Source organism: Pongo pygmaeus, chromosome 6, assembly GCF_028885625.2.
Source record: "Pongo pygmaeus isolate AG05252 chromosome 6, NHGRI_mPonPyg2-v2.0_pri, whole genome shotgun sequence".
NCBI lineage: Eukaryota > Metazoa > Chordata > Mammalia > Primates > Hominidae > Pongo > Pongo pygmaeus.
The window spans coordinates 46,295,014-46,320,055 of record NC_072379.2 but is presented as its reverse complement, the minus strand read 5'-3'; the positions used below and the strand labels follow the sequence as shown (position 1 = coordinate 46,320,055).

At 36.8% G+C, this 25,042-nt stretch overlaps 1 protein-coding gene across 5 annotated transcripts in view; it reads left to right on the top strand.

The window, feature by feature from the left end:
• Positions 1 to 25,042, top strand: part of SUGCT (succinyl-CoA:glutarate-CoA transferase) — a 735,535-nt gene that overhangs the window by 130,553 nt on the left and 579,940 nt on the right. For 3 of the 5 annotated variants that reach the window (XM_054497215.2, XM_063667372.1, XM_063667373.1), the window contains one exon: positions 9,271 to 9,414. The exons of the other annotated variants lie outside the window; for them this stretch is intronic. In XM_054497215.2, the coding sequence (XP_054353190.1) occupies positions 9,271 to 9,414 (144 nt within the window). The remainder of the gene's footprint in view (positions 1 to 9,270; positions 9,415 to 25,042) is intronic. 5 annotated transcript variants of the gene reach the window in all.

Sequence of the window (25,042 nt, the reverse complement as noted above, 5' to 3'; positions counted from 1 at the left end):
TGGAAAGTAGTTTATTAAAAAATTTGTGTGCCCCAGGATAAAAAAAAATTTCTGTAGATTACATTAGTATAATGAATGACTCAGTATGAAATAAAGATACAGCATAGGGACACAGATACATTTAAGAATGATTTTTTATTTTAGAAATGAAGCCAACTACTTAAAAAAAGTTTTAACACTTTTGTTGTTTTATGAAGTAATTAGGTTGAGTAATGTAACAAGAGAAAAATGCTTGGCGACTTTTCAAATTCATGCTCCTTTATTGAACATATGCCCAAATTGATTTACAGCTTCGATGTACTTTTTAACAAAACAAGATTTCAGAAACTTAGAAAAACACATGATTTTTTTTTACGCTGTCCCTCTCTCCCCCCTCCTTCTTTTCTTCCTTCCCTCATTTCTTTCTTTTTTCTTTCCCTATTTCATTTGGCAAGCTCTGAATGTAGTGGGAAGAGCATAGAGAAATGAATAAAAATGTTAAAAATTCTTAAATTGTGTATGTAAGTAATCTTTTAAAATACTTAATTTTGTAATTTAAGAGATCAGGATGTAAAGGAAACAAAAAAAACATTGGCTGGGTGCAGTGACTCAGGCCTGTAATGCCAGCACTTTGGGATGTTGAGACAGGCAGATCACTTTAAGCCATGAGATCGAGACCAGGCCAACATGATGAAACCCCATCTCTACTAAAAATACAAAAATTAGCACGGCATGATGGCATGAGCCTGTAATCCCAGATACTTGGGAGAATGAGGCAGGAGAATCGCTTGAACCTAGGAGGCGGAGGCTACAGTGAGCTGAGATCATGCTCCTGCACTGTAGCCTGGGCAACAGAGCAAGACTCTGTCTCAAAAAAAAAAAAAAAAAAAAAAAAAAAAACCACACACACACAAAAACAAAAAACAAAAACCTTCACAAGTAGTGGTGTGGTTTTTCCCCTTCATCTCTAGATTGCATAATCAAAAAAATAAATAAAAACCGCTAAACCATTTCTGCCATTTCAAAATTATCAATTTTTAAAGAAGGAATTTCAGGTTTTACTTTTTAACTTTTTAATTTTTAAATAGTTTCTTTTTTTCTTTTTCTTTTCTTTTGTTTTCTTTCTTTTCTTTCTTTTTTTTTTTTTTTTTGAGATGGAGTTTTGCTCTTGTTGCCAAGCCTGGAGTGCAACCGATTCAAGTGATTCTTCTGCCTCAGCCTCCTGAGTAGCTGGGGATTACAGGTGCTCACCACCGTGCCCAGCTAATTTTGTATTTTAATAGAGAGGGAGTTTCTCCATGTTGGTCAGGCTGGTCTCGAACTCCTGACCTCAGGTGATCCGCCTGCCTCGGCCTCCCAAAGTGCTGGGATTACAGGTGTGAGCCACTGCGCCTGGCCTGAAATAGTTTTATACCTATCAAAAAAGTTGCACAAATAGTAGAGTGCCTATACTCTTCACCCCATTTCCTTTAATGTTAACATTTTCAAAACTGTAGAGCTATGATCAAAACTAAGAAATTATCATTGATACAATTCTTTTATCTAAACTGCACCTTATTCAGATATGAGTGGTTTTTCCACTAATGGTCAGCTTTTACTTTTAGTGAGTTTTTGAATACATGAATGAATGGGGGATGACAGAGTATAAGAAAATAACCCACTAGGGGCTGGGCATGATGGCTCATGCCTATAATCCCAGCACTTTGGGAGGCCAAGGCGGGCAGATCACGAGGTCAGGAGTTTGAGACCATCTTGGCCATTATGGTGAAACCCCATCTCTACTAAAAATAAAAAAATTAGCTAGGCATGGTGAAACGCATTTGTAGTCCCAAGCTACTCAGGAGGCTGAGGCAGAAGAATCACTTGAAGCCAGGAGGTGGAGGTTGCAGGGAGCTGAGATCATGCCACTGCACTGCAGCCTTGGAGACAGAGCAAGACTCCATCTAAAAAAAACAAAAACAAACAAAACCAAAAAAAAAAAAAAAGAAAAGAAAATAACATTGGGAACAGTGAAAATAGAGAAATGCATGAATACATATGGAAAGTGAATAATCAGAAGACTTTTAATATTTTTATTTAATACTTTGTCCTCACACTATAATTGTATGTCTTAAGTGTTAACTAGAGACTCTTCCCTTTCTTGTCTTTATTGATGAGTCATATCTGTTACTTTTACAGCAAAATTATCATAAATCTCTCTGACAAAAGGGTTACATTAATTCATTAAAAGAGCTAAATACATTTAAAACCGTTTCTAAGTGACCATGAACAAAATAAAAATTGTACTATCAATTTCTAGAGCTATAATTTAATAAAATAAAATATTACTTGATGTTTAAAAGTCTATATATGAGTTTAAGTCCACTTCTAATAAATTATGGTGAGATTCTCAGGCATATTGCTTAACAAGGTTTGTGAATTACTCATTTTTTTCAATGTATTTTTACTAAAGATTTTGAGTAATGAATCCCTTTACCCATGATAGAGACAATACCACCGCATTCATCCCAGAGTTAAGGAGAAGGGAGACATTGTTTTGTACTGCTGTAGCAGCAGGGCTCTGTGAAGTTCCAGATGTGGAAGGGGGTTGTATCTTGTAGATACACAGCCCTTCTCTGATTTTGTATTATTGCACCTGGGAATACTTAGGCACTTTACAGCCACAGTGTCATTCTCTGTGGGAATTTCTACTCACTAAGTGGTAATTTATTTTTGCTTTCTTATTTCTCTGGCATTCTGACAACTTTTCAATGACAGGAATATATTTATAAGACATTTTCACAGTATGAGCATAGCCACCTCAGAATTGTACTAAGGAGTGAATGGTACCTCTTCTTTAGTTATTGTTACCCTTGAATGAAATAAAACTTCATTGAAATAAGTAAATGAAATAAAACAATAGCCTTGAATGAAAGAAAACTTTTAGAATTTTTACTAAATACATGATTTTAAGCAGGTCTTTAAAGATTTTTCTTAAACTTTATTTTTCCTGCTTCATTTAATTATCAGAATTATGGAGTTTAAAAATACAACAGCTTTATGGATATATAATTCATATACTATACAATTAATCCATTTAAAGCATACAATTCAGCGGCTTTTAGTATACATCACGGGTTTTGCAACCTTACAACAGTCAATTTTAGAACATTTTCATCACCCCATAAAGAAACCTCTTACCTATTTGTGGTCATTCCCTATTCCTGCCTCCTCCCAGCCCCTGGCTAATCTACCTTCTATCTCTATGGATTTGCCTGTTCTGGACAGTTCACGTAAATGGAATTACATAATATGCAGCCTTTTGTGACTGCCTTCTCTCATTTAGCATAATATTTGTTAAAGTGCTTCCATGTATTAGTAGAATAGTTTGTTTCTTTTTTGTTGCCTAAAATATCCCACCGTATGGCTAGTCCACACGTTATCTGTTATCATTTGATGGACATTTGGGTTATTTCTATTCTTAGGCTATTATGAATAATGCTGTTATAAAAATTTGTGTCTAAGCTTTTTGTGAGGACACATGCTTTCATTTTCTTGTTTTTAATTTTTTTTTTTTTTTTTTCGAGTTGGAGTCTTACTCTGTCCCCTAGGTTGGAGTGCAGTGGTGCAATCTTGGCCCACTGCAACTTCTGCCTCCTGGGTTCAAGCCTCAGACTCCTGAGTAGTTGGGATTACAGGCGTGCACCACCATGCCCAGCTAATTTTTGTATTTTTAGGGGAGATGGGGTTTCATCATGTTGGCCAGACTAGTCTCGAATTCCTGACCTCGTGATCTGCCCGCCTCAGGCTACCAAAGTGCTGGGATTACAGGCATGAGCCAATGCGTCCAGCCCATGCTTTCATTTTCTTGGGTATATACCTAGTAGTGAAATTGCTGGGTCATATGGTAACTCTATATTTAACTTTTTGAGGAACTGCCAGACTGTTTATCACAGTGACTACCGCATTTCACAGTCCCACCAATAGTACATGAAGGCTCCATTTCTTCACATCCTTCTTGACACTTGTTATTATCTCTCTTTTTTTATGATAGTCATCCTTGTGAGTGTGAAGTAGTATTTCACTGTGGTTTTAATTTACATTTCTCTGACAACTAATGATGTTGAATATCTTTTCATGTGCCCATTAGTCATTTGTATCTACGTTCTTTGGAGAAATGTGTCTTTAAAACCTCTGCCCATTTAACTTCAATTTTTAGTTTTTTTTTTTTTTTGAGACAGAGTCTCGCTCTGTTACCCAGGCTAGAGTGCAGTGATGGAATCTCAGCTCACTGCGACATCCACCTCCTGGGTTCAAGCAATCCTTTCGCCTCAGTGTCCCTAGTAGCTGGGACCACAGGTGTGCGCCACTATGTCTGGCTAATTTTTGTATTTATCGTAGAGATGTGGACTTGCTTTTTTGCCTAGGCTGGTTTCAAACTCCTGAGCTCAAGGAGTCCTCCGGCTTCAGCCTCCCAAAGTGCTGGGATCACAGATATGAGCCACTGCGCCTGACTTACCCATTTTTAAAAAATGGGATTACTTGTCTTTTTATTGTGGAGTTGTAAACTCACTGTGGTTTTCATTTGCATTTCTCTGATGGCTAATGATGTTAAGCATCTTTACATGTGTTTAATGACCATTTGTATATTTTCTTTGGAGGAATGTCTATTGAGATCTTTTGCCCATATTTAAATTAGGTCATTTTTCTTGTTATTTTTGTGTTGTAAGTGTTCTTTAAAAATTCTAGGCTGGGTGTGATCGCTCATGCCTTTAATCCCAGCACTTTGGGAGGCCCAGGCCAGTGGATTGCTTGAGCCCAGGAGTTCAAGACCAGCCAGGGCAACGTGGGAAGACCTCGTCTCTACAAAAATACAAAAATTAGCTGGGCATGGTGGTGTGCGCTTGTGGTCCCAGCTACACGGGAGGCTGAGGTAGGAGAATTGCATGAACCCAGGAGGTGGAGGTTGCAGTGAGCCGAGATTACGCCATTGGATTTCAGCCTGGGTGATGGAGCAAGACCCTTTCTCAAAAAAAAAAAAAAAAGAAATTTTGTACAAATTTCTTATCAAGTACATGATTTACTAAACTTTCTGTTATTCTTTGGGTTGTCCTTTCACTTTCTTGGTGGTGTCCTTTGAAACACATATTTTTAATTTCAATTATGTCCAATTTATTTTTTCTTTTTTTGCTAGTGCTTTTGATGTCATATCAAAGAAATTATTGCCAAATCCAATATCGTAAAGATTTACTCCTATATTTTCTTCTGTTATATAGTTGTAGCTCTCAAGTTTAGATTTTTGGTCCATTTAGAGTCAGTTTTTGTATGTACTACAAGGAGGGGATCCAACTTTATTATTTTCACCATTTTTTGTAAGGACTCTTCCAATTGAATTGTGTTGGCATATTTGTCAAAAAGTAATTGGATGTAAATGTGAGAATTTTTATTGTTTATATGTCTGCCTCCCACCAGTACCATGCTGCCTTTATTACAGTAGCTTTGTAGTAAGTTTTGAAATCGGAAGTTGTGAGTCCTCTAACTTTGTCTTTTTCTAGATTGGTTATTCTTTGTTTATGGTATTTCCATATGAATTTTTAGGATCAGATTTTATTTCTGCAAAAAAGATATCTAGGATTTTGATAGGTAGAATTGCCTTGAATATGCAGAGGAGTGTGGGAAGCATTGTCATATTAACAATATTACGTCTTCTGCTCCATGACTGTGAGATGTCTTTTGGTTTATTTTTATCTTAATTTCTTTCAACAATATTTTATTATTTTAAGAGTATAAGTTTGTACTTCTTTTGTTAAATTTATTTCTAAGTATTTTATTCTTTTTTATTCTATTATAAATTGAATTGCTTTCTTTATTTCATTTTTTGTTTGTTTATTGCTAGTGTGTAGAATACAACTGATATTTGTATATTGGCTTTTATCTTGCAATCTTGCTTAACTCGATTACTAGTTCTAAGAGTTTTTTAGTAGATTCCTTAGGACTTTTGATATATAAGACTGGGTCATCTGCAAATTGAGATAGTTTTACTTTTTTCTTTGCAATCTAAATTCATTTTATTTCTTCTTGTACCCTAACTGCACTGGCTAAAACCTCCAGTGTAATGTTGAATTGAAGTGGTTAGAGTGGACATCCTTGTCTTATTCTTTTAAAAAATAATTAAATTTTTTTTTCTTTTGTAAAATATATAGGCAGGGGTCTCACTATGTTGTGCAGTCTGGGCTCCAACTTCTGAGCTTAAGTGATCCTCCCTTCAATCTCTCGAAGTGTGGGATTATAGGAATGAGCCTTCGTGCCTGGCCTCTTGTCTTGTTCTTGATTTTAGGGGAAAACATTCAGTTCTTTACCTTTAAGTGTGATCTGGGTTATGATTTTTAATAGATGCCCTTTATTAGGTTGAGAAGTTTCATTTTTTTTAGCTTTTTAAAAATCAATACATAATAGGTGTACATGTTTTCAGAGTTCATGTGATCATTCCATACATTAATATAATCAGATCAGGGCTGTTGATATACCCATCATCACCTTACATATTTACCATTTCTCTGTTCTAGGAACATTCAAATTATTCCCTGCTAACTATTTTGAAATGTACAGCCTTTTGATGTTAGCTGTAGTCACCCTACTGATCTACTGAACAACAATTCTTATTTCTTCCATCTAAGTGTATGTTTGTACTCACTAATCAACCTCTCTTCATCTCTCTTCCCCCTACCCTTCCCAGCCTCTGGTAACCAGCAGTCTGCTCTCTATCTTCATGAGATCTACTTTGTTAGCTTCCACATCTGAGTCAGAATATGTGATATTTGTCTTTCTGTGCTTGGCTTCTTTCACTTAACATAATGTCCTCCAGTGACATCCATATTGTTGCAAATGACAGGAATTTATTCTTTGCCCAACTAATTTTTTATGGCTGAATAATATTCCTCTCTCTCTCTCTCTCTCTCTCTCTATATATATATATATATATATGTTTCAAAAAGAACTGCAATGTGACATATATATATACAGGGTCTCAGTCTTTTGCCCAGATTGGAGTGCAGTGGCATGATCATAGCTCATTCCAGCCGGGAACTCCTGCACTCAAGTGATCTTTGCACCTCAGACTCCCAAGTAGCTGGTACTACAGGTGTGTGTCACCATGCCCAGCTCCTTTTTGTACTTTTTGGTAGAAACAATACAATACTTTGTCACCCAGGCTGATCTTGAACTTGTGGCCTCAAGCGATCCTCCTGCTTGGCCTCCAAAGTGTTGGGATTTATAGGCATGAGCCACTGTGCGTGAACACATTTTCTTTTTCCATTCATCCATTGATGGACACTTGGGTTTATTCCATATTTCCGCTGTTGTCAATAGTGCTGCAATAAACATGGGAATGCACATATCTCTTCGTGATTGATTTTCTTCTTTCTTGGATATCTACCCAGTTGTGGAATTGCTGGATCATATGGTAGTATTGTTTTTTTTTTTTAGATGGAGTCTTGCTCTGTTACGCATGCTGGAGTGCAGTGGCACAATCTCAGCTCACTGCAGCCTCTGCCTCCCGGGTTCAAGCAGTTCTCCTGCCTCAGTCTCCTGAGTAGCTGGGATTACATGTATGTGCCACCACACCTGGCTAATTTTTGTATTTTCAGTAGAGATAGGGTTTCACCATGTTGGCCAGGCTGGTCTCGAACTCCTGACTTCAGGTGATCCACCTGCCTTGGCCTCCCAAAGTGCTGAGATTACAGGTGTGAGCCACCGTGCCCAGCCTTTAGTGTAACTTTTATTGAAAAAAAATTCCACGTATAAGTGGATCCATGCAGTTCAGAACTTTGTTGTTCAAGGGTCAATGTAACTTTGAACTTGTCTCTCACTTTTAAGACATTAAATAATTTTAAATTCTAACAACAAATTTAATTTTAAGTGTATTGATTTAAGGCATTACATTACAACTTTTGACAACAATAATAGTAAACTGTCAGACATTTCCAAGTTTCATGACAATATCGTCCTTGAAATTGTATTGAAAAGCAGGGAAAAATAAGTTTAGTTACTATACAGTCTCAGTTACTTGCTTTAAACATTATTTTGCAAAACAGTACTTTTGCAAAACAATTAACATGGTTTATGATGCGCTACAAAAAAAGGACAAATTAACTTCTGAAAATGATTCAACAGAAGCTAGACTTAATTGATAAGGAGGTAATTGAATCATTGCATCAACCAGATGAAATATGAAATGTGAGTTTTTTTAGGTATTCTGTGCGATTTAAGGCTTAGCAGAATTAAAGGTAGTGACAAGTAGAAACTATCTGATATATCAATGACTAATAACAATGTTGATAATTTTGATGGGTGATTTTTATTTTGTGTCAAGTACTGTTCTAACATCTTTACATATGGGCCAAGGATTGGATTGTCAAATCAGACTGACATGAAGTGGAGATGTTAATCAATATTAAGCTTTCCTTATAATTTCAAGAATACAAGCAATCAAAAGGCTCAGAAAAAGCAGAGATGGGTCCGGGACATTGAGAGAGGCCCCCGGATCCTTTCTTACTGCAGTAGACAAAACTCTGTGGCCCAAAGCAGTAGATGAGGTCCTTAATGAAATGTATGAGTTATTACCAGGGAGTGTTACAGTCTGTGAAACATCTCCATTTTATACCCAGATAGTTGCAAAGCTCATGCCCTGTGCCCCGTGCTCCATGTTCCATAAATCTTGAGATTCTCAGTTTGTTTATCATAGTAATCCTAATCCAGGGGCAGTCTGCTAACAGCTTTTTATGGGTAAATAGTCTTTTTTTAAATTATTAAGCAAACACTGTTAGTATTTTTGCCAGCTGTTGGCATGCTTATAAGGAGGTTTGACCAGATTTTTTACCTTCTTTTTTTTTTTTTTTCGTGAGAGAGCCTCTCACCCAATAGGAGAAAAACACTGCTTTAACTCTTTCTCCCCAACAAATTAATTCATTTAAATTCAATTAATTTTTTTAGCATAAACAAGATAAAATTTATCAAGAAGGAATTTAAAACATTGAAACATCAGATCGGTTTCTAAAAAATCTTTTATTTTTAGTTTGGTTAGTAGGCATTGGGAAGAGAAATACACTGAGAAGTATATAGTAAATATAAATATTTTCCTGTTACCAACAGATATTCACAATGGCAATTTATTTTATTAACTTTCTTGTGTGTATGTGTCTGCACAGTTAATAGACAATTCTTTTTTCTATTTCACATTAGAAGATTTGAGAAATCATATGATTCTTTTAATGTTTAATTATTTCTTCTTTCTCAACCCAACCTTCAAATCAGAATGGAGATCCAGTTCGCCCAGGAGTAGCTATGACTGATCTTGCCACTGGCCTGTATGCATATGGAGCTATTATGGCTGGATTGATACAAAAATACAAAACTGGGAAAGGACTGTTCATTGATTGTAACCTACTGTCATCCCAGGTAACAATCCAACTAACATTTCAGATAATGTTATAAAAACTGTGTCTGGGTTATACCTTTTCAGATCAAATTCTATGGTCACATGTACAAAAACAATACAAAAACCAACACAACAACAATGAAAACTGTTTCGTTTTGATGTACTTGTTTCTTTTCTTTTCTTTTTTTTTTTTTTGAGATGGAATTTCGCTCTTGTTGCCCAGGCTGGAGTGCAATGGCGCAATCTTGGCTCACTGCAACCTCCACCTCCTGGGTTCAAGCGATTCTCCTGCCTCAGCCTCTTGAGTAGCTGGGGTTACAGGCATGTGCCACCACGCCGGGCTAATTTTGTATTTTTAGTAGAGATGGGGTTTCTCCATGTCGGTCAGGCTGGTCTCGAACTCCTGACCTCAGGTGAGTTGCCCACCTCGGCCACCCAAAGTGCTGGAATTACAGGCATGAGCCACCACGCCCGGCCCATGTACTTGTTTTCATATTAAAATACATGGACCATGAAGATTTTGTTGTAATGTAGACATCATTGTTGAACTCAAATTTTCCAGGCTGTTTTTACTAGAATGTGTTTGTTGCTTCTTGTAAGACAAGAGATATAGTTGCTTCACATGTATTCTGTAACTTACTTTGACTTGTTTCTTCACCTTTTATGTGCCATGAACCCCTTTGGTAGTCTGGTGAAGTCTGGACTTTTCCTTGCAATTGTGTTTTTGAACACATAAAATGAGGTACTTAGGATTACAAAGGAAGCTAGTTATACTGAAATATATTCAATGGGAAAATCAATTTTGCATTATTAAAAATATATAATTTTTACTGACACATTAAACCACAATATCTAATAGTGGGTATAACACTATTACAATTTTGAAGTCATGTTGAGCATAAATGGTATTTCATGGTATCTGTAGTAATTGTGATATGATACAAAGATATGCATAATATTTATTCGTGATCAAGTCATAGGTACCGCTAATATTCTTGTGGGTTGTCACCTACATTTACAATAGAATAAAATGATAAATTTTAGAGGTTGATGAAAATAAAGATACACTTTTTTTTCACTTGAGTTGATTAACTCCCAGAAATCTGTTTATAGACCCCAGATAAAGAATTCCTGGTTTCTGTAGTTGTCAGTTATGTTGTGCTAAATACTAAACTGGGGTAATAAAAGGGTTAACTCACTGTCAAAATGACATTTTGCCTTCTTTTCACTGGATCAGACCCAGATGCTGTACCATATGTGGAAGTTGATTCTGAATAGATAATTTTTCCGTGATAGAAAAGGAAAATATCTGATTTGTGCAAGGAGACATTTTACTGTGGGAAAAACTACTTTCTAGACATAGAGACCCCAGTTGGGAATTTCAGATTTAAAAGGCATACATGGGAAAATAGTAAACTTGGAACACTGCTTTGGATATTTTTTCCTCTTAGGCAAAATTAAGGAGGTATATAGAAGTAAAAAACATCAATATGGTTGAAAATAAAATACTCTGTATGGGTTTTTACATGACAGTGGCTTCGAGTCACAGTCAGAATTTTAATGTTTCTATAAAAGGTAAAAGAACTCTGTTCAAATGAATGGTTTCACTCCTTAATGGAGAACTACAGATGTTAGTTATGGGAGGGTGCAGAAAGTCTTTTCTTCCTCTAATTTTAAGCTGTAAGGAACCTGAGGTAGGGTAAGCAAATGAATAAAAGTTGCACATCCAATAAGTTTGGAAGCCATGAAGGTTTCATGGGTGTGTGACCTGTGCAGTCATGGGTAGCCCTGGGCTTAGTTAAATGTTCTGCTGTCACTGTCTTGAATTTGTTAATAACGTCCACAGGAGGCCGTACAGTTTTTATTTACACCAGTACTCACAGATTACGTAGCAGGTCATGGAGTTGAGACTCTACTTAAGTCTCCTGATTTTTAGCTAGGCTGCTTTACTCTAATATATAAAGAGTATTATATTATTTAGATGAGTATCCTAGAGTTTAATTCACTTCTAGCATCTAACTAGTGGTTCACCATATGAAGGTGTGTATTTCCCTGGGAGTAAGGGTGGGGAAGGTGGAATCACCGCAGGGCTGCTTCGAAGTGAGGGCACAGTGAGGGCAAACTCATGCATATACACACAGGTATATAGTCAGTCATTTTTGGGGGGTGTGTGTGTGTCTGTGTCTATTTTTATTGTCCCTGTTTCTCCCTGAGACTAAATTCTATGACTGCTGGGACAATGTTTCTGCTTACCATGGTATCCTCAATGCCCAGCCCAGCCTTTGTCAAAGATTGGCTTTTCCAATCCTTTGAGATCAATGTGAGAACTACTGTTACCAGTGGGAATGTCTCGTAACCCTTAGATTTGCCAAGGAAGATGAGAAAAGATAGTAAACCATTAGAATTATGATAAGTACTCGATAAACAGCTAATGATGAGATTATTTGCTTTTGGCAAAAAAAGTAGCAGTGATTTGGCCTATTGTACTACGGTTAACTCAGATTGCTAAAATTAGTGTATTTCAGTCTCATTAACCATCTTTCTTTTTTTCTTTTTCTGTCGCCCAGGCTGGAGTGCAGTGATGCCATCTTAGCTCACTGCAACTTCCGACTCCCAGGTTGAGGCAATTTTTGTGCCTCAGCCTCCCGAGTAACTGGGACTACAGGCGTGTGTCAAAACTCCTGGCTAATTTTTTTTTTTTTTTTTTTTTTTTGTATTTTTTGGTAGAGACGGGGTTTCACCATTTTGGCCAGGCTGGTCTTGAACTCCTGACCTCGAGTGATCCACCTGCCTCAGCCTCCCAAAGTGCTGGGATTATAGGCGTGAGCCACTGCACCCGGCCAGAGCCACTGTGCTGAGCAAGAGTTCTGTTTCTTTATTCATAAATTCTATTAGGTGATGGTCTTTTAAGGCAAAGAATATGGCTCTTCATAGACTTGCTACAGCTGCCCCATTCAGAATAGCTTCTGGGCTGTGAGTAGTGGTTAGAGAACTTCAAAAGGCAATTTAACAGATAATTTATTCTACAGCTTACCTGAAGTGCAAGGCAATGCCTGGTAAGAACTTTTTCACTCTCTGGATTTGCTGCATCCTGAGCTCTGTTTTTCTCTGTTTGCCTCTGCTTTATTCCTTGTCTCTGTCCTCCCTTTCTTCTCATGTGCCCTTCTCTAGCCTGGGCATCTCTTTTCTCCTCTTTTTCTCTCTCATCTTTCTTTACTTTCCTGTTTTCCTTTCTCCTCTATGCTCTCGACCTTCTTTCCTCTCCCTCCCTTTTATCCATCCTTCCTTATGTGGAACTAAGGTTGTAGCAGTTTTTGTTTCAGATCTTACATTTTTTTTTTTTTTTTTAAGTGATATGGTCTCGTGCTTTTGTCCAGGTTGGAATGCAGTGGTGCGATGATAGCTCACTGAAACCTCGAACTCCTGGGCTCAAACAATCCTCCTTCCTCAGCTTCCCTAGTGGTTTGGACTAAAGGCGTATGGCATTATGCCTGGCTAATTTTTGTATTTTTTTTTTTTTTAGAGATGTGGGGGTCTGACTATGTTGTCCAGGCTAGTCTTGAACTCTTGGCCTTAAGGGATCTTCCTGCCTTGTCCTGCCAATATGCTGGTATTACAGGTGTGATCCACTGCATCCAGCCAGATCTTACCAGATCTTACATTCTTATACCATATTATTCCAAAAAGTTTCAGAATCTTACAGTAGTTCCCATGAGATATAAAGGAAGTTCCCTTTCCTAGAAGTCCCAGAAAACAAGAACATAATTTCACTGGTTTAAGGGACCATTCCTAAACTGATAAATGGGGCCTGAAAGATAGAGTACACTGAGTGGCATAAGCGATTCCTGGTACTAGAGATGGGGTTAACGCCACCCACACTGTATGGCTGAGACTGGGGGACAGGTGATTCCTCCAAAGAATGGCATGGTTATTTTTTGGCCAGAAGAGAGGGAAATGGATGTTGGGGAAGCAATCCACAAATATTTACTATGCTAATGTAGAGGGTTGTTTTTAGGATCTAATACAATAAAGGATGTGAAAAATACTTTGTAAATCAGAAAGTATGATGATGACAAGCATTAATTTTATTAGGTTATTGAAAAAATACTTCAGTGTTAGTAATGTTAGATTAAAAAGTTGGCTATTATAATTATTTTATCATAATTATGATAACTTTTCATAATAGATAAACCGTGACTGACTTTAATTTGTCTTTCAATTTAAGATAACACTTATAAATTCTAGAACTAAAAACCAACCACAACATGATTAAAATCTGCTTTATGTAAATAAGGAGTGCTATTTGTAGGTACTTTCTAAAAAAGCGTAACAGGAAACTTCACCTTTTTTAAAATTAAAAAAAGTTTTTTTTTTTGAATATAAATGTTCACCTGCGTTAAACAGGTAACATTTGAATTTAATTTCAGCTGCCTGAAACTGAATACAATTTCATGCAGTAGTAAAAAACACACTTTCCTACTCATTTTGATTATATTAAATAGAATGACAAATGATTATAACATTGAATGTTAGTTGCTAAAAATGAAATTTTTATATTCCTCTTAAAAGTGATCTAGTGTAAAAAAGACAATTTACATCTCATTGGAATAGTAGCTAATTGTTAACTCAGAAATGATTGCCTCAGCCACAACAAAACCATTTCAAGTAGTTCCTTGTAGAGACATGACAATTGCCAGGATGTGGTTTGTAGTGGGCACCACATTTTTTAGTTTTAAGGCTATAAACTTTTAACCCTTGTCAAAAATTCTTTTGCTTTTTTTTTTTAGTCTGAATATGATTTAAATTTGTCCAGTCAAGACAACTAACATCAGCATCTAAACAGTGTTCTTTAGATGATATTGGTAAATAACAAGGAAGCGGGTTTGGATGTGGTTCTACTTATTATGTTACTCTATTCTTCTGTTGTGGCTTACAGAAATATCTTTTGGAAGTTTTAATGTCCTTACTGTACTTAATTGCAACCAGGCTCCCTTAATTACTACTACAAATAGTTAGTTTTTTTAGCACCATAATTATTTGCACATATAGAATATTTTGTCACTTTTGATGTCACCATCCTTTACTCACATATGTACATTGATCATATTATATGAACATACTCAAGTAGATACAATTTTAATTCTTATCATTTTGACTGATAAACTTTTGAATCTCAAACAAGTATAGTAATCTAAAATTCATTGTTTTGTGTCCTTAGATATACCTGTGTTTCTGCTTTTTTAAGCAACTCTATATCTTTTTTTAAACAATTTTATTGAGGTATATATTACATATCATAAAAATGACAACTTAATGATTTTAGTAAGTTTAGTGGGTTATGTAACCATCAGTATTAATCAGGTTTTGATGAGTACCCGTATTGTTACTTCTGGTGCGGGTCTTGCCTATGAGGCTAGAATGGACGAGTTTTGAGTGGGGAGAGATCTGGGACTAGGCTGACTTAAAAGAAGGGGCCCATTATGACTTCCGTGGGCCCTGGGAACTTTTGCCTTTGTGGGTTCTTTCCTTCCTAAAAATATTAAAAATTACATTCTGTAACTGCATTGGTATAAAGATGAAGATAATTCATTATTCTGCATTTATTATTATTACACTCTTTTTCTCTGATTTTGAATGAAATGAAAATTGAAACATTTTTGTGTACCCCTAAAGTATTGTGGATCTTAAGCATTGTGCCTACTGTGCCTAATTGATAGATCAGCTCTAGAAGAATTACCTTGAGAAAAGCCCGTGAATGTACAAATCTGTGAGGAAAGCAGTTGTGTATCCAGGAAGGAAGTAGAGCTGAAAGCTGAGAATGTGTTGAAGCATGAGTATAGGATGAAAAAATAGAGAGGCAGCACAGTCTATGACAAAGGAAATTAAGAGAACTCCTCAAAGGGAGTTTTGTTTTTTCTTCCTTTGAGGGAGAAGGAAAAATAGAAGGTTATAGCAGAAATTTGGGTATGATACTAGCTGTGGGCTTGTAATATGTAGCTTTTATTGTGTTGAGGTACATTCCTTCTACACCTAATTTATTGTTAAGTTTTTATCATGAGAAGATGTTGAATATTGCTAAATGCTTTTTCTGTATTCACTGAGACAATCGTGTAGTTTTTATCCTTCATTCTGTTAATGAATCCAAAGCAGTCTCAGGTGAAAAACACAAAGCTAGAGGCATCATACTTCTTGATTTCAAAATATAATACAAAGCTATTGTAATCAAAACAGCATGGCATTGGCATGAAGACAGACATGTAAACCAAAGGAGCAGCATAGAAAGCTCAGAAATAAATACACACAGTTACAGGCAATTGATTTTTTTGTTTGTTTGTTTTTGATGTTTTTTTGGAGACAGAGTCTCAATCTGTCACCCAGGCTGTCCAGTTTAGCAGCATAATCTCACTCACTGCAACCTCTGCCTCCCAGGTTCAAATGACTCTCCTGCCTCAGCCTCCCAAGTAGCTGGGATTATAGGCACAAACCACCACACCCAGCTACTTTTTGTATTTTTAGTAGAGACAGGGTTTCACCATGTTGGCCAGGCTGTTCTCAAACTCCTGACCTCAAGAGTGCTGGGATTACAGGCACAAGCCACCGCACCCAGCCTGAATATCCTGTTTTACCAATACAATTTATTGGAGACTGTACTTTCCCTATTGTGTATTGTGGCACCTTTGTCAAAGATCAATTGACTGGCCAGGTGCAGTTGCTCATGCATGTAATCCCAGCACTTTGGGAGGCTAAGGTGGGTGAATCATTTGAGGTCAGAAGTTTGAGACCAGCCTGGCCAATGTAGTGAAACTCCATCTCTACTAAAAATAAAAAAATTAGCCGGGTGTGGTGGCATGCACCTGTAGTCTCAGCTACTTGGGAGGCTGAGGCACAAGAATCGCTTGAACCCAGGAGGTGGAGGTTGCAGTGAGCTGAGGTTGCGCCAGTGCACTCTAGCCTGGGTGACAGAGCTAGACGCTGTCTCAAAAATACCAAAAAAACAAAAACAAACAAACAAACAAAAAAACCAAACTGGATATTCAGATGCAGAAGAATGAGGTTGGACCCTTATCTTACACTATATACGAAAATCAACTTAAAATGGATTAAAACGGCCAGTGCAGTGGCCTGTAATCCCAGCCTGCAGGAGTATCACTTGAGGCCAGGAGTTTGGGACCAGCCTGGCCAGTATAATGAGACCCTGTCTGTACAAAAAAATACAAAAATTACCCGGGCATGGTTGTGAGCACCTGTCACAACCATGTGAGGCTGAGGTAGGAGAATTGCTTGAGCCCAGAAATTAGAGGTTACATAGAATTATGAGCATGCCACTGAAGTCCAGCCTGGGCGACAGAGCGAGACCCTATCTCTAAATGTAAATAAATAAATAATATGGATTAGAGGCTGAAACATAAGATCTAAACTGTTAGACTATGAGAATAAAACATACAGAAATAGCTTCTTGACATTTTTTTTTTTGGTGAAGATATTTGGATATGAGCCCAAAAAGCACAGGCAATGAAAGCAAAACTAGACAAACAAGATTGCATCAAACTAAACAGTTTCTGCACAGCAAAGGGAACAATCAACAGAGTGAAGAGACAACTTACAGAATGGGAGAAAATATTTGCAAAGCATTTATCTGATAAGGGGTTATTATCCAAAATATATAAGGAACCCAAACAGTTCACCCCATTAAAAATTGGGCAAACGACCTGAATAGACATTTCTTTCTTTTTCTTTTTCTTTTTTTTTTTTCTTTTTTTTGAGACGGAGTCTTGCTCTGTCACCCAGGCTGGTGTGCAGTGGTGCCATCTCAGCTCACTGCAACCTCCACCTCCCAGGTTCAAGACATTCTTCTGCCTCAGCCTCCAAAGTAGCCAGGATTACAGCTGCGGGCCACCATGCCCAGCTAATTTTTGTATTTTTAGTAGAGACGGGGTTTCACCATGTTGACCAGTCTGGTCTTAAACTCCTGACCTCAGGTAATCCACCCGCCTTGGCCTCCCAAAATGCTAGGATTGTAGGCATGAGCCACCACGCCTGGCCAGACATTTCTTAAAACAAGACATACAAGTGGCCAACAAGTATCTGAGAAAATGTCCAACACCATGAATCATCAGGGAAAATGCAAATTAAAACCACAACCTCAAACTTGTTAGAATTGCTATTATCAGCAAGACAGATAATAACAAGTGTTGGTGAGGGTGTGGAGAAAAAGGAACCCTTACACACTGTTAGTGGGAATGTAAATTAGTATAGCCATTATGGAAAGCAGTATGGGGGTTCCTCAAAAGAATTAAAAGTAGAACTACCATATGATCTAACAATCCCACTTCTGAGAATATATCAAAGGTGAGGAAATCAGTATGTTGAATAAATATATGCATTCTCGTGTTCACTGCAGCATTGGAATCAATCTAAATATAAATCATCAGATGAATAGATAAAGAAATGTGTTATATATACACAATGTAATTTGGTTTAGCCTTAAAAATGAAGAAAATCCTGTCATTTGCAACAAGACATATGAACCTGCAGGACTAAGTGACATAAGTCAGGCACAGAAAGAAAAATATCACATGGTCTCGTATATATGTGGAATCTGAAAAAGTTGAACTCATAGAGGCAGAGACTAGAATGGTGGTTGCCAGGGCCTGGGGGTTGGAGGTGGGGGCAGGGGGAGATGATGGTCAAAGGGTCAAAGTTTCAGTTAGATGGGATGAGTAAGTTCTGGAGATCGATTGTACAGCAAGGTGACTAGAGTTAATAATAATGTATACTTTAAATTTCCTAAGAGATTAGATCTTAAATGTTCTTATCATTAAAACACAAGTATATGAGGTGATGAAGGACAGGCATGGTGGCTTATGCCTGTAATCCTAGTGCTTTGGGAGGCTGAGGCAGATGGATCACTTGAGGTCAGGAGATCGAGACCAGCCTGGCCAACCTAGTGAAACCCCATCTCTACTAAAAATACAAAAATTAGCCAGGTGTGGTGGCGGGCACCTGTAATCCCAGCTACTCTGGAGGCTGAGGCAGGAGAATTGCTTGAACCTGGGAGACAGCAGTGGCAGTGAGCTGAGATTGCACCACTGCACTCCAGCCTGGATGACAGAGCAAGATTCCATTTCCAAAAAAAAAAAAAAAAAAAAAAAAACGAGGTGATGTGTATGTTAACTAGCTTGATTTAATCATCTCACAGTGTAGTCATAGATCAAAACATTATATGTACTATCAATATTTGTAATTTTATTTTCAATTAAATAAAAAATCATCAATTTAAAACATTGGAAAAAAAAGTATCTGTTATTAAGATGAATAATTAGGAAGTTAAAGACAAACCAAAAAAGGAAAAATCAGATTACTTCCAAAGAAGTAATGCTATTGGTTAGGTTAAATGCAAATTGACTTCAATACAAAATATGGTTTGTTGTCTTTTTGAGGAAAACTGAGCGAAATATAAGTGAATTGGGAACATGCTCTGGTTCTGTATAAATGAAGTCATTAGTTATATTCATGGGCATTGCATATTTTTATATGATATGAACCACAAATGAGGAAAATCAGGTCTTCAACTTGTGATAATTGATAATTACTAGTGGGAGAATATCCCAAAGGAAAAAAGAATAAAATGGGGAGACATTTTATGGTGATGTAACTTAATTTTCTTATTAGATACTTCAAAACACTTTGGAGCTTTCAAATGTTCTGAAACAATAGAAAAATAATTAAGTTCAAGATATAAAAGAAATAGAAATGGAAAGATCTATTGATGTTAACATGTATTTCCTGAATTTAGATTTTGTCCTTGGAGAACCTAGTAGAATGATGAATTTGATGGACTATTCCTAAAGCTGTGTTTAATGATATTGGAATCATATATATTGTCTACTTTCAGAGTTAGAACAATTTGTTTTTGTTACTAAGTTAATTAATTTCACCTTTATCTTTGTATTTTCTCAGGTCAGGGAATTTTTTATTTTATTTATTTATTTATTTATTCTTGTTTTTTTCTTTTTTTGGGGGGGCAGGAATTTTATTTAGAATAAAATGTTGCCATCGTGTCCCTGTGTATTGGCTAATCAATGGTGACTATTTACCCATCTTAATTTATGGACATGTCTGTAGACTAGATCATGTCTCTCTGGTCCCAATTATTATGCCATCATTGTAGCTAAATGATAAAGAAACCTCCTGCATCAAGCATTGTGGCAAGGTGTAATTCTAGGAAAATTACTTTAGTTCTTCACAGAATGGGTATGAGGTATAATGGTGAGTACTTTTTTAATGTTTATAATTGGTTTGTAGCCTAGAGTCATTATATACCAGCAATGATAATCAGACCTTAGTTAACTGGAGAGCTTAGCAATCTAACATTATGGTTGATTTCATTTTCTAGATGAATAATAGTTAAAAGATAGCTGCTTTAGTTTAAACCCTTGTCAGAAAAATTCTTCTAAAATGCTTTAATTTACTTTTCTATTGTGATCCGTTCCATATGCTAAATATATTTTCACCTCCAAGGGTATTATTCTGATCTAATTCCTTTTACATATTGATATTCACTTAGGAAGTAAGAAATTAAGTTGCATCTGTACAAACAGAATCCAACCATCCATCCCTGCTCCTCATCTATTATATGCCAGAGTATACAATGAATGATAGATAAGCCAGCAAGTTTCTTGCCTCATGGAACTTTTATTGCAGTTGGGGATATAGACAACAAACAAGTAGTTAGTAATAAATGTACATTAGGAAACACAGGGTTTGCTAAAGATAACAGGGGCACTTGTATTAGGCTGGGTAGGAAAGATTACTTTAAGGAGTTAAAATTGCGGGGATGAGAAGGAGCCTGCCACAGGACTAGCCAAGTCAAGATACTCTCGCCTCTGTCTTACGAGAACCCCTTTTTTTTAAGTTTCATTAGGCCCACATGGATAATCCAGGATAATCTCCCATCTCAAGATCTTTAATGTTATCACATCTATGATGTTCCCCTTACCATGTAATGTGGCATATTCATAGGTTCTGGGGATAAGGACATTGACATCTTTGGAGACTATTTTCAGCCTACCACAGGTGGTAATACGGAAGGAGAAAAGGGTAGACATAGTAGTGGTTAAACATTGTAGAACATGTCAAGCTTTCTCCTGCTTCAGGCCTTTGCATTTATTGTTTGGTGTGACTGAAAGCCTTCTCCTAGAAGTTGTGATTGGTACTAAATCTGGTCATTTCTTCATACTCATGTGAAGAATAAACATTGGGTGTGGCATTTCAAATAATAACCCTATGTCCTATAGTTAGTAGGTCCATTCAAAGTAAGGAATCAGTAACAGGCTGTTTTTTGTTTCTTTGTTTGTCTGGGAAAGAGGGACTTTCTTGGCAGGACATTGGGCCAAGCCTGTAGAGCCAGAGTTGACTACTAGTGTTGTTTTGGTGGAATGGTAGTAGAAGCAACACAAGACTGCAGACAGCTTTAATCTTTCTGTCACTTGGACCCTGACTGGAGGGTGGTATTGAGAAGGTTGACATGGCTTCTGGAAAAGAGTGCCATGGTTATTATCCTTGCCTGCTGAGGTGCAACACTGGGAGGGTGCTATAAGTTTGCTGATCTTGGCATAGATACTGCATTACATAGGCTGTTTATATTCTCTAAAGTTGAATTATTGTGATCAGCACTGAGTGATAGAACTTAATGTGATGATCATATATTGATTTTTTTTTAATCTTACAACCTTGCTGGACTCATTATTTAGTTCTAAGAGTATTTTAGTGGATTCTGTAGGATTTTTCCTGTGTGAGATTACATCATCTGCAAAATAAGATAGTTTTACTTTTTTCCTTTCCAATCTGAATGCACTGTATTTCTTTTTCTTGCCTAATTGCCCTGGACAGAACTCCAGTACAATGTTGAATGGAAGTGGCAAGAGTAGGCATCCTTTTCTTGTTCCTGATCTCAAGGCAAAACATTTCAGTCTTTCACCATTATGTATGATGTTAACTATGTTTTTTTCCTTGATACTCTTTTTTTTTTTTAAAGTCAAGGTCTCTCTCTGTCACGCAGGCTGGAATGCAGTGGCATGATCATGGCTCACTGCAGCCTTGAACTCCCAGTCTCAAGCAATCCCCCACCTCAGCCCCCTGAGTAGCTTGGACTACACACATAGGCCATCATGCTCAGCTAAATTTTTTTGAATTTTAGTAGAGATGGGGTCTCAGTATGTTGCCCATGCTGGTCTCAAATTCCTGAGCTCAAGTGATTCTCCTGTCTTGGCCTCCCAAAGTGCTGGGATTACAAGCATGAGCCATAGTGCCTGGCCTTCCTTGATACTCTTTAACAGGTCAAGGAAGTACCCTCTGTTCCTAGTTTACTGACTGTTTTTTATCATGAAAGAGTGTTGAATTTTGGCAAATGCTATTTCTCTGACTATTGACATGATGATTTGTTTTGTGTCACTTATCCCATTTATATGTTATTTGGTTATTGATTGATTAACAGTTGACATTGATTTTTGTATATTGAACCAATTTTTCAACCCCTGGAAAAATTTCAGTTAGTCAAGTTGTATGATCCTTTGTATATATTGCTGTACTCAGTGTGCTAGTATGTTGCTGAGGATTCTTAGATTTATATTCATAAGGGATATTGGTCTTTATGGTCTGTAGTTTTCTTATGATGTTTTTGTTAGTTTTTGGTGTCTGAGTAACATTTGCCTCATAGAAAGAGTTGAAAAGTATTCCCTCCTCTCCTTGCTTTTGGAAGAGTTTGTGACGAATTAGTACTAATTTTTCTTTTATTGTTTGGTAGAATTCATCATTGAAGCTAAAAAAAAGAAAACAAAGCCTGGGTTTTTCCCCCCTAAACTTTAAACTCATTCTGCTGAATTTTGTGTTTGCCAGGCTGCTAGTATTTAGTTACTAATGAGGCTGTTGGTTCTCAAGCCTGGTAGAAGTGGATGACAATACGGCAAGTTAAGATGTCACAAAGCTTGCCGGTCTTATTAAAATTCAGGTTTTTTTTTTTTCTTGGATAAAAACTCATCAGTTATTGCAAGGCTTTAGTTAATTTCCAGAGTTTTCAAAAATTTGATTTTGAGAATTTTTGCCAGTGTTCTTGTTGCTTTTATGGCAGAAGGCTTTATTTCATCTTTGTTGAGTGTGCTTATTACCCACATCTATAATTTAAAATTCCCTATTAGCTCCACTAAAAAAAAAACAGAGGAACAGATGAGATTAATTTTGATTATATATTTTATTCAACCAAATATATCCAAAATATTTTCCTTTCAAAATGTAACATTTGTATAAAATTAATAATTATTTTACTTTTTTCTTATATGATGTCTTTCAAGTTTTATATGTAGTTGTACATTTACAGCACATCTTAATTTGGAATATTGCCATCAAAGTCTCAATAGCCACATGTGGGCAGTGGCTATTGTAATGACTAGAATAGTCTGAGAACACAGAAGAATGGGCTGATGCTTTGAAATTTCAGTCTTTTCTTTCTTCCTTCCATACTCATGTTGAAAGTGAAAAATAATGTTTAACCACTACTACGTCTCTTTCCTCCTTCCGTATTATCACCTGTGGTAGGCTGAAAATAGTCTCCAAAGATGTCAACGTCCTTATCCCCAGAACCTATGAATATGCCACCTTACATGGTAAAGGGAACATCATAGATGCGATTAAATTAAAGATCTTGAGATGGGAGATTATCCTAGATTATCCGTGTGGGCCTAATGAAACTTAAAAAAAAGGGTTCTTGTAAGAGAGAGGCAAGAGTATCAGAATCATTACAATAGCCTCTCCTTACCTGTGGGGGATACATTTTAAGATCCCCAGTGGATGCTTGAAACCATGGTTAGTACCAAACCCTATAAATACTGTGTTTTTTTCCTATACATGCATACCTATGAATAAATTAGGCACAATTGTGTGTAATTTATTCATAGTTATGCATGTATAGGATTTGAACAATATGGTAAAATATTTGAACAATATGGCCTAATTTGAACAATGGTAAAATAGAGCAATTGTAACAATATATTGTAATATCTCTCAATAAATTAGGTATTGATGGGACGTATCTCAAAATAATAAGAGCTATCTATGACAAACCCACAGCCAATATCATACTGAATGGGCAAAAACTGGAAGCATTCCCTTTGAAAACTGGCACAAGACAGGGATGCCCTCTCTCACCACTCCTATTCAACATAGTGTTGGAAGTTCTGGCCAGGGCAATTAGGCAGGAGGAAATAAAGGGTATTCAATTAGGAAAAGAGGAAGTCAAATTGTCCCTGTTTGCAGATGACATCATTGTATATCTAGAAAACCCCATTGTCTCAGCCCAATATCTCCTTAAGCTGATAAGCAACTTCAGCAAAGTCTCAGGATACAAAATCAATGTACAAAAATCACAAGCATTCTTATATACCAATAACAGACAGAGAGCTGAATCATGAGTGAACTCCCATTCACAATTGCTTCAAAGAGAATAAAATACCTAGGAATCCAACTTACAAGGGATGTGAAGGACCTCTTCAAGGAGAACTACAAACCACTGCTCAAGGAAATAAAAGAGGATACAAACAAATGGAAGAACATTCCATGCTCATGGGTAGGAAGAATCAATATCGTGAAAATGGCCATACTGCCCAAGGTAATTTATAGATTCAATGCCATCCCCATCAAGCTACCAATGATTTTCTTCACAGAATTGGAAAAAACTACTTTAAAGTTCATATGGAACCAAAAAAGAGCCTGCATAGCCAAGTCAATCCTAAGCCAAAAGAACAAAGCTGGAGGCATCACACTACCTGACTTCAAACTATACTACAAAGCTACAGTAACCAAAACAGCATGGTACTGGTACCAAAACAGAGATATAGATCAATGGAACAGAACAGAGCCCTCAGAAATAATGCTGCGTATCTACAACCATCTGATCTTTGACAAACCTGACAAAAACAAGCAATGGGGAAAGGATTCCCTATTTAATAAATGGTGCTGGGAAAACTAGCTAGCCATATGTAGAAAGCTGAAACTGGATCCCTTCCTTACACCTTGTGTAAAAATTAATTCAAGATGGATTAAAGACTTACATGTTAGACCTAAAACCATAAAAACCCTAGAAGAAAACCTAGGCGATACCATTCAGGACATAGGCATGGGCAAGGACTTCATGTCTAAAACACCAAAAGCAATGACAACAAAAGCCAAAATTGACAAATGGGATCTAATTAAACTAAAGAGCTTTTGCGCAGCAAAAGAAACTGCCATCAGAGTGAACAGGCAACCTACAAAATGGGAGAAAATTTTCACAACCTACTCATCTGACAAAGGGCTAATATCCAGAATCTACAATGAACTCAAACAAATCTACAAGAAAAAAACAACTCCATTAAAAAGTGGGCAAAGGATATGAACAGACAGTTCTCAAAAGAAGACATTTATGCAGCCAAAAAACACATGAAAAAATGCTCATCATCACTGGCCATTAGAGAAATGCAAATCAAAACCACAATGAGATACCATCTCCCACCAGTTAGAATGGTGATCATTAAAAAGTCAGGAAACAACAGGTGCTGGAGAGGATGTGGAGAAATAGGAACACTTTTACACTGTTTTTGGGAGTGTAAACTAGTT